This window comes from Culex quinquefasciatus, chromosome 2 (assembly GCF_015732765.1).
Source record: "Culex quinquefasciatus strain JHB chromosome 2, VPISU_Cqui_1.0_pri_paternal, whole genome shotgun sequence".
Lineage (NCBI taxonomy): Eukaryota > Metazoa > Arthropoda > Insecta > Diptera > Culicidae > Culex > Culex quinquefasciatus.
This window is the reverse complement of record NC_051862.1, coordinates 106,348,502-106,359,272: the sequence shown is the minus strand read 5'-3', so window position 1 is coordinate 106,359,272 and position 10,771 is coordinate 106,348,502. Positions and strand designations below refer to the sequence as shown.

The 10,771-nt window shown below is 45.1% G+C and overlaps 1 protein-coding gene across 5 annotated transcripts in view; it reads right to left on the bottom strand.

Moving 5' to 3' along the window:
- Nucleotides 1-8,001: 8,001 nt before the first annotated feature.
- Nucleotides 8,002-10,771, bottom strand: part of LOC119766572 (26S proteasome regulatory subunit 6A-B-like) — a 323,195-nt gene continuing 320,425 nt past the window's right edge. For all 5 annotated transcript variants that reach the window (XM_038251377.1, XM_038251371.1, XM_038251379.1 and 2 more), the window contains 2 exons: nt 8,347-8,460; nt 8,002-8,281 (listed from right to left, as the gene is read on the bottom strand). In XM_038251377.1, the coding sequence (XP_038107305.1) occupies nt 8,021-8,281; nt 8,347-8,460 (375 nt within the window). In that variant the 3' untranslated portion in view covers nt 8,002-8,020. The remainder of the gene's footprint in view (nt 8,282-8,346; nt 8,461-10,771) is intronic.

The window sequence follows — 10,771 nt, the reverse complement described above, 5'->3', positions numbered from 1 at the left end:
ACGTTATATAATTAGATTTTTATTATGTCCGTCCGGCTAGTTCGGGGTCTAGTATTTTAATGATAAGAACAATCTTCTGTCTCTCGCTAACAATCTTCCAGTCAGCTGTCACTGGGTGGCAGCTGTCATGTTGACGTGTACCGTGCTAGACGGCACCAACATTCGGTAGGGGCGCATCGCGTGGCCCTAACATCTCCCCTCAACAGTACACGGCATCGCCGTATCTGTCCGGTTGCTTGCGCGTCCTTTCAGAACGCCGAGGACCAGCATCTTCTTGTTGTGGCAGGGCTGGAGGTGTAGGTGCAACCACAGGATGTCCGGGCACCGGCGCTGGTTTGCTCCTTTTCAGATCGTACGTGTCCAGCAGGATGTCCAGCGGGAGAGGTCCACGATTCTTCGGCTGACACTGGTCGAGCCGCTTGCGCAGCTGGTTGATGTGTGACGAAATCGTGCGACCGTTGTCCAGCTCCACTTCGTACAGCACTTTTCCGCGTCTGCCAGTGACGACACCAGGTGTCCACCGGGTTGTGCCAGCGGAATGTTGTTGTGCGTACACGAGGTCACCCGCCTTGAACGCCTGAAGCTTGTCCTGGTCCAGTTGGGGCGTGTTGTTTACGTTTGTGGGCGGCAGCAGCAGGTCCAAAGTGGTGCGGAGTTTGTTGCTAAACAAAAGCTCAGCAGGTGCTTTGCCGTCAGGAGCGCTTCGATTCGGGGTGATCCTGTAGTTCAACAGAAACGTGTCCAGGTCGGCCCGTAGATTTCCTCCCCGCTGATGGATTTTGGCCAGGGCACGTTTGAAGGTGTCGACAAACCTTTCTGCCTGCCCGTTCGATTGTGGGTGGTAGGGCGGCGTACGAACGTGCTCAATCCCGTTCTGCGTACAGAAGTCCAGGAATACGTCAGCGGTGAACTGGCGGCCGTTGTCGGAGATGAGCTTCTCCGGCATCCCGAAGCGACAAAAGATCTCTCGGAGCATCGCAATCGTCGCAGTGGTTGTGATGGTCCCGGTTGGTACGATTTCCGGCCACTTGGAGAACGAATCCACGACGACAAGGAAGTACTGGTCGTGGTAAGGCCCAGCGTAGTCGATGTGCACACGCTGGAACGGCTTCGTCGACTTCGGCCACGGTTGAGGGATGGCACGGGCTGTCGCTTTAGCAGCGGCAGCGCACTGGGAGCACCGCAGAACCAGATCACGGATGTCAGCGCTCATGTTAGGCCAGTACACGTAACTTTCTTCAGCCTTCATGCGCTCGATGCCGGGGTGTGCGGTGTGCAGCAGCTTGAGGACCTTGGCACGGTAGATGGTTGGCACTACCAGGCGTTCTCCGAAGAGGATGCAATCGTGGACCAGCAAGAGTGATTCGCGGGCCTCGAAGTAGGGTTGAATTTCAGCGCGAAGCTGCTTCTTCGACTGTGGCCAACAAGAACGCAGATGCTTCTGGACTTACTGCAAAATCGCATCTTTTGCGGTTGCGACTTGCATGGTCTTGAAACTGAACTCCAGCGTCACGGCTGCGATCACGAAATCCTCCTCAGGCTTGGCACAGCGGTTGATCAGCCTTGAGAGGACGTCTGCGTTGCCGAATTCTGTCGTGCGCACGTACTCGATGTCGAAATCGTAGTTGAGCAGTGTCACCGCCCACCTCTGGAGACGGTTCGCAGCGTAGGCGGGGATTCCTTTCTTGGAACTGAAGATGGCCAGCAGCGGCTTGTGGTCAGTTTGGAGCGTGAAGTGACGGCCGAAGATCATGCGGTGGAACCGGGTTACCGCAAAGATGAGGGCAAGACCCTCCTTCTCGATTTGGCCGTAGTTCGCCTCAGCCTTCGTCAGCGATCTGGCCACGTGGTACACGGTCTTCCTTGAACCGTTGCGGAACACGTGTTGGATGCAGGCACCCAGGCCGACGTTGGACGCATCGGCGGACACCACGATCGGCAGTGACGGATCGTAGTGGGTGAGGGCCAGGTCGGACAGCAAAATCCGCTTGAAGGTCTCGAAGCTGCGCTGACACTCGGCGGTCCACAGGAACTTGGTCTGCGACGACTTCAGGAGGTTGTCCAGGGGGTATCGCAGGTTCCTCATGTGCGGGATGTACTTGCCGTAATAGTTGATTGCCCCCAAGAACGCCCGCAAGGTGGAGACGTCAGTGGGCGCCGGCATTTCCGCGATGGCCTTCGTCTTCTCTGGATCAGGTCGAGTGCCGTTCTGATCCACGATGTGACCCAAGTACTTCACCGACCGTTCGAAGAACTTGCACTCTTCCAGCTTCAAGCGCAGTCGATGCCGAGGATGTTGAGGTTGGCGTTCGTGGCGTAGATGGTTTCCTCTCGATCGACGCCCTGTAGTGTCACGTAGGCTTCGAACTGTGACGTCAGCTGCAGCTGAGATCCCGAGGCAGTTGATGCTCGAGCGGTTGTGCTGCTTACCAGGGGGCTGCCGATTTTCCGCCACGTCGCCGTCGAGATTACGGTGATGTCGGAGGCAGAATCGATTTGGAGGTGTGCTTGCTGTCCGTTGATAGCGACTTCGACGAATTTCCTCCCAGAACTTGCCTGAACCTGCCGGCAACACACGATCCTCGTCGAGTACGGCTTCTGACTTCTAGATCCGCGGTTGTCCTTCTTCCAGGGTCGTCCTTGCTGGCCCTGGGCTGCTGGCTTCCGCTGTGGCTTGTCGGCGTGTCCACCATTTTGTTTCGACGGTCGAACACACGCGCAGTAGCCATCTTTGTGGCCGATCTGATGGCACATCGAGCAGCGATGCGAAGAGTAGCCACAATCGCGAACAAGTGGACTCCTCCGCACAGCCAGCAGGGCGTCTTCGGCAGATCCGTCGGCTTGAACCGGTTACCTTGGTTGGTGGGTTGATAGACGGCCTTGATCTCCTGCGTTTCCACCATCGACGTGTCTTTCCGGAGGTTCACGAGTCGGTTGCACTCGTCGACCAGCGACGCCAGGGTCACCTTTTCCGGCTCCATCTCCATCCGGTTGATCAGCCGCATCCGGATCTCCGCGTCGTTCGGTGACTGCAGGCCGCAGACGTAGACCAAACACTTGAACTGGTCCGCCTTCGTCGCGCCGATGTTGAACTCCTCGCAACGGCGGTTCACCGTCGCGGAGTAGCTGATGAAGTCCTTTTGGCCGCTTTTCACCGTCTGGAGACAGCGGAACCGCTTCCGGAACGTAGAGATCCCCTCGCCGAAGATCGCCTTCAGGATGTCGACTGTCTGCTCGAACGTCTTGTGCTTCGGCAAAGCCGGAAGGATGTAGTCCACGAACCGCTGGTGGGCCGCAGGAGACAGTTTTCGAAGCAGCAGTCGGACCTTACTTGCGCCGTCGAGAGCTGACGCGTCTTTGCTGAAGAGATCCTCGTAGCGACTGTACCAGCTGGCAAATGTGACGTCGTTCTCCGGGTCGTAAGCGAATTCGCTCATGGTGTTCGAGAAGGATTCCATGACGAACTCGTTGGAGTTTTTCGTGTCCTTCTGGGTGACGGAGTTTTTGACCAGCTCTTCCAGCAGCTTCTGCTGACCCTGCAGCAGGTTCAACAGGAGCTGGTTCCCCGAGGTTCCAGGTGCCGGGGCCGGCGCCGCAGGTGGAGTATCTGGCATCGTGCAGAATCCTCGTGGCGAGAAAGGTGTCGTAACCTCAATCCACAGTTCACTTTCGGGCCGAACTTTAATTTGCGCGGGACGGCCTCGTCGCCAAAATGCTGAGATCGCGGGAGCGAAATAAAAGTACCGCGATTACGCTATATAATTAGATTTTTATTATGTCCTTCCGGCTAGTTCGGGGTCTAGTATTTTAATGATAAGAACAATCTCTGTCTCTCGCTAATAATCTTCCAGTCAGCTGTCACTGGGTGCCAGCTGTCATGTTGACGTGTACCGTGCTAGACGGCACCAACATTCGGTAGGGGCGCATCGCGTGGCCCTAACACCGAGGTAAAATATTTTCTAGGTCACGGATCTTTGAAAAGGACCCCTTAAGCGTCCTTACCACGAAGATTTTTTTTAGATACAATGATTTGTAATAATAAACTTCTTCAGCCTTGGCGTAATGTCCATGTACGTCTTAAAAATACCAATGGAGCTTTAAAAAATAGTTTCGTTTAAAATTGTTATTTAAAAATACAAGGTGACTATGATAGTCACTGTGCTTATCATAAATGTCAACCTAAAAGTGAGCAAATTGAATTTATATGTTAAATCGTTGTTTATATGTTAAATGGCCAGCTTTCTTTTAATGATCATTCAAAAAATAACAATTTAATAATTTAGCTATTAATCAATTTAATGAAAGATTGAGGTTAAGTAAATAAATCCAAATTTACTTACCAAAGTGTTCTTCTGAAAATGCCTTCAAAACTGGAGTTTTTTTTATTTCTGTTCCAATAACTTCTTAAACTTGTAAACCGATAAACTTTTTTCCGATTTTTCTTTGGGTTTTTTCCACTTAGAGAGTTTTTAAATAATCCTATTCATCAATGTTTTCGAAATAATAGTTAACTAACTTTTTAAATATTAAAAAAAAAAACGACAAAATATAAATCCACTGAAAAGGCCTAGTGGGGAGTTCGGACGGAAAAGGGGGGCGCCTGGCGGGCGTTTTGTCTTGGGCGCTGCACTTAGCTGCGCAAGACGTCTGGCAGATTTTCCCCCCGGCTGGCCCAAGAATGTTGCCAGAATTCTGGCGAAAATGCAGCAAACCGGTCGTGCACGGTTCAACCGATTGAACCGATTGGTTTTTGTGCCAGACAGCTGTGAGTTATCCCGCCAGATTTTCGCCAGATTCGTCGGGCGTCACGCAAAACCTGGCTAAAAGAAATGTGCCAAGTGTGTCTGAACTGCACGACAAACGTCCGCCTGCGCCAGACACTCAATTTTACCAGATTTTTTTTCCGACCGGGGTGGGGAGGCTTGTGGATGTTCACTGAATATTAGTCAAGGCTAAAAACCCAAAAATAGCATGTTTAACGGCAAATCGTGTAACAGGCCAGGTTTTGATGGATCTAGGCTAAATCGACCCTGCTGAGTCCGAATATCGCGGTCACGAAGACGGATTCCTTAAGGGAAGCGAGATATTTAAGTTGGCGACCAATATGGCGGCTATATAGAGAAGTCAACAATATCACAGTATGAAGGTTGTCGACGTGTCGGCCCAGGAGCGTGTTCCAAGATGGCGTCCAATATGGCGAAGAGAAAATCTTCAAGTATTTTTAAACAACATGTAGCAGGCTTGTGAGCATTCAAATTTAACTAATTTGAGGTCGTTGAACCCGAATGTGACCATGAAAATCGGTCACGGCGACCCAGGAGCGTGAAATCCAAGATGGCGTCTAATATGGCGAAGAGAGAATCTTCAAGTATTTTTAAACAACATGTAACAGGCTTGTGACCGATCAAATTTAACTAATTTGGGGTCGCTGAACCCGAATATGACCATGAAAATCGGTCACGGTGACCCAGGAGCGTGTAATCCAAGATGGCGTCTAATATGGCGAAGAGAGAATCTTCAAGTATTTTTAAACAAGATGTAACAGGCTTGTGACCGATCAAATTTAACTAATTTGGGGTCGCTGAACCCGAATATGATCATGAAAATCGGTCACGACGACCCACGAGCGTGTAACCCAAGATAGCGTCAAATATGGCGAATAGTGAATCTTCAAGTATTTTTAAACAACATGTAACAGGCTTGTGACCGATCAAATTTAACTAATTTGGGGTCGCTGAACCCGAATATGACCATGAAAATCGGTCGCGGCGACCCAGGAGCGTGTAATCCAAGATGGCGTCCAATATGGCGAAGAGAAAATCTTCAAGTATTTTTAAACAAGATGTAACAGGCTTGTGACCGATCAAATTTAACTAATTTGGGGTCGCTGAACCCGAATATGTCCATGAAAATCGGTCGCGAACTTACTTACGAACTTTTTGTGTAATAACTTGTTTCTTTATGTGTGTGCGTGCAACGTCGAATGAGCGTTGGTCGACTACTGCCTCGCATTGCTGCTGCTCAATGAGCTAGGGCACTCACGACTGCGCCGGGTTTGTTTATGTTACGGTTTTGCGTTTCAGTGAATGGATCTCAAAAATTCGTGTCAGCGTCGCCGATTTTCGCATTGACATTTTTAGCGCTGCTTGTGAATATCCACTGAAAAGGCCTGGAGGGGAGGCTTGTGGATGTTCACTGAATAGGCCTGGCGGAGAGACGGCTTGTGAACATCCACTGAAAAGGCCTGGAGGGGAGGCTTGTGAATGTCCACTGAATAGGCCTGGCGGAGTGATGGATTGTGGATGTTCACTGAATAGGCCTGGCGGAGAGATGGCTTGTGAAAATCCACTGAAAAGGCCTGGTGAAGAGGAGGCTTGTAGATGGCTTGTGACCATACACTGAAAAGGCCTGAAGGGGAGGCTTGTGAATGTCTACTGAATAGGCCTATCGGAGAGATGGCTTGTGGATGTTCACTGAAAGGTCAAACTCGTCGTAGGGCTTGTGGGAATAAACTGAAAAGGTCCGTGCTTGTGAGAAATCATTGAAAGGCAATACTCATCGAAGGGGGAATCCGCTGAAAGTGTCCTGGAAGATGGGATAAAACTGGATTAAGGGAGAAGAGACCAATGAAAATATCAAATGGTGGTTGGCATCAAAGAGAGCGCATCGAAATAAGTTAAGAAAATAAATTTGTATTTATTTTTAATATGCAAATGTTAAAGATTTTAGGTGTTAACGGAATATATATAGCAAAAAAAGAGTTGGTGCTTATCAAAATACGTGTTTGTGTATGAGCGTCAACGTTCTACCAAATCATAACTTATTTGAGTTGTTAATTATTTTAGAGAGGGGGAAGATGTGTGGGTCCGAATAGCCCCTCGGTTTGGTTGCGTACCAGACGCAGCCTTTCGAGTGACAGCACACGGACGCAGCCAAATGGGTCTGACAGTTCGCGGGACAAAGTCAGCCATCGGCCTCTTTCATAAAGCAAAGGTCGAGGAAGCAAGGTGATCGTCACGCTGCGGGGATTCCTCCAGCTAACCAACTTCTCCACAGTTAATCCAATATGTTTTTCGTAATTAAATATATTTATCTTGCGACTCATAATGTACCTCTGAAATAAAAAAAAATGGCATTCGAGGTTTAGCCTAAAAAGATTCGAAGCTTTTGGTCAAATTCTCACTGGGTGGTATCATTATGTTCCTGAAAAATTAATTGCACCAATATATTTGTCGGAGTTTCATCATTTTGTGTGAAAGACTCTATTTCACCTCTGGTGATATTAAATCGTTTTTTTTTTGTGCAGAAATCTTCTAAACTCTCCATTTATAGCTTATTGTTTTAACCATCTATGCGCCAATTTCAGCAACTTACCTTGTAGCATAGCATAGCTTATTGTTTTAACCATCTATGCGCCAATTTCAGCACCTTGTGTAAAAATAAAGTGGCCCGTGAAATACAAATAAAAGAACTTTTGTACTCTGGCAAAGGAACCGAAAAACTGAAAGATGGCCGAGGAAAATGTGATAGACCACGAGGTTGGTGAAACTGACGTCATTTGAGACAGATTTTTTTTTTCTGTTTGAACATTCTGGCTAACAGGATTCGAACAGGCATGCTAGAATCATTCTAGCAGGATTCAAGCAGAACCAATTTAGCCAAAAACTCTCGTGACTGGGTACAACTTTGCCGAAGACACCAAATCGATCAAAAAAATTCTTCTAAAAATACAGATTTTAGAATTTTTATGAATCATTTTTGTATGGACAACTGCCAAATTTGTATGGAAAATTATATGGACAAATTAATGATGCAAAATGGCTTCTTTGGGCATATCAAAGGAACTAAAAAAGTTTCAGCCGTATTAAAAAATACAAAAAAAACGAATGACCGAAATCTCAGAGAATTGCTCACATCGACCCATCTGTAAACCTTTCCGAATATGTGGTGGGGTGACTGTACAACAAAATGCCTTGCATAATAAAAAAAATAGAAAAGAAATAGAATGTATTATAAAACTTTATTGTGTCATACATTTTAATCGGTTTCTTGAACACAGTTTAATCAAATCATTATGAACTATTCTACGAGTATCCAGAACAGCGTCTTTAACTAAACTGCTAAAGAACAAATGGTGTGGTTGCTCCGAATACCTTTCAAACGTGTCGAGCGAATCTTGAAGCTTTAATGTTAAATCGTAATTACTTTGAATCTGTTTCATTATTTGTTCCTCAGTTGGGGTAGACAATGATTCAGCTATTAGCCATTCTTTGATTTTGATCTGAAAGAAAACGGTAAAAATAGTAAATAGAATGCAAAAAATATTAAACAACAAATAATGCTTACTTGGAAGTGCTTAACAATTGACAAAATATTTATAAGCGAACTCGTGACTTTAAATGCATCTTCTTTAAATTCGTTAGTTTCCATTAACGTGTATCGTAGAGCCATTGCTTGTATCTGGAATGAATAATTTAGTTTCATTTAGGCCATTGCAAAATTTATCTCAATATTATTTATCCCAATATCAACTAGCCTAGCCTTCAATGGACTAAAAGGCTATCGAGCTGTCAAATCTGCAACATGGAGTATAAATTTCTGTGAAGTTACTATGAAGTTTACCATTGCATTTCGAAAAGTTTAACTCCATGTTGCACACACACACTCTCACTTTTAATTTCTCGATATAATAAAGATAAATAATAATATCCAAACAAAAATCAGGGGCATCGAAAGGCGCGTTTGAAAATTCAATCCAATATATTTTGAAAAGAGAGAGGGAGAGCAGTATCAGCAGTATCTGCCTACAGACAAAAAAAAAATCCGAGTATGTTCACGCGGAAAAATGTTTTGTAGAATCTGTACGTAGGTATCTGTACGAGGTTTGATTCAACAAAATATTTTGTTGAATATAATCAACAAAATTTTTGCATTGAATCAACTCTCAAGTTTTGTTGTTTCAAATCGGTTTTTTTTTGTTACATCTAAGCTGTTTTTTGTTGATCAAAATTTAACAGATCAGATCAGATTTTTGTTGATGCAACGTCGTTTTTTTGTTGAAACAAACCTGATTTTTTTTCAAAATAAGGTCAGTCTTTCAATTGAGCATGAGCATGAGCATGAGAGACCACCCATGGTTGTCCTTCTCCCCCGAGCATGGGTAAATAACAAGGGAAATGCAAAATAATACCATTCAATGGTATCAATACCAAGTTTTGGTTTTCGAGAGCCCTTGAAAAAATGTCTAATGTGTAAATTAATACCAATCATTGGTATTATACCAAATTTTGGTATTGTTTTGTTATTGGGCAAATTTTAGGAAAATGTCGAATTTTGACATACTGTTTCTTACTTACATACTTAAAAACGCAAATCTACTCCAAATTAAAGCCAACTATTTTATTTTGGTCTCAAAAAGTCATTTAATGATCTTTATAAATTAGGGAATACCATACATTGGTATTATAAAGATATTTTAAATAAAAATATTATAAAATAATGGAGATTCAATAAAAAATCTATTTGAAATGATGTTAAACATTCTTAAAAGTATGCTGATACATTTGAAAATGATAAGAAAAACAATAGGTTAAACGTGAAAAATTTAAAATATTATAATGGATTTTACTTAACATTGTTTGCCTTTTTCGTCAAAATCGATAAACTCAAAAAAATAATGTCAATCTCTGATTATTTGATAAAATAACTCTTTCAATACCAAAATGTTGGTATGCATGTGGTATTCGAACTTCGTTCTAAAATCCTTTTAATATTGGATTTGTGTTGAATCCTATTCAGCTGGAATCATGCATCCTCGAATATCCCACGTTCCCTCGTTCTGGTTTAGTTTGTTTCTCTTTCTTTGAATTTCCTGATATTTTTGCCTGCAGCTAAAACATGTTGATGCAGCAGCAGCTCGTTTTCAACAAGCGTTGATAGCTCAGTTGGTAAACGGGTAGCTAAAATGGTGTCTGCACCTTACCTGTCATGAGTTCGATTCCAGTATTCCTCTAGTTTTCTTTACCTGATATTTTTTGGCTCTCCAAAGCAAGACTTCGTTTTCCTGCCTGAAGGATTTAAATATGTCTGGCACTCACCCATGGCATGAACCCAGCGTGCCGTAGTACGTGTCGTGGTATTGAACCCGTTTTGTACCGCCAGCGCGTACCACGGCACGTACCTCGGCTCGTAACGAGGAGAAACACCTTGGCTCATATAACGGGTTCATGCCATGGGTGAGTGCCAGACACAAAACCGACGCGGCGAACCGAGAGTGTCGTGGTGCGCTGGTACGATGAACCAAAATACAGTCGATTCTCTGGCTGTCGATCTTCTCGATATCAATATTGCTCCTGCTGTCAATAATTTTTTCAGTCCCTTCAAGAAGCATGCTTTGATTTTTTGTTCTATAATTTGATAACTCCCGCTCTCGACGGTCCCTTCAATATCGACAACGAGAGAGTCCACTGTACCCTCGGTTCGTGTGAGTCGGGTACGGGTGTAAACCGAACAAAGCAGGCGCAAAGCAAATCCGAGGTACAAGTGAACCGCGTGTACCGCAAGGTGCAGGGAAGCTTGCATAAAACAAAGAAACCCGGCTGTAATGTGTATCTCGACAAACTAGAAAAACGATCGCGACATATCAACTACAACATCTATCCGTGTAGAAAATTAAATTTGTTGTTGTTGTTGTTAATTCATTTATTTCTGGCAGCTTTAACCTTCTTGGTCATTCGCTGCCCTAACTAAATTTAATAGGCTGAACGAAACG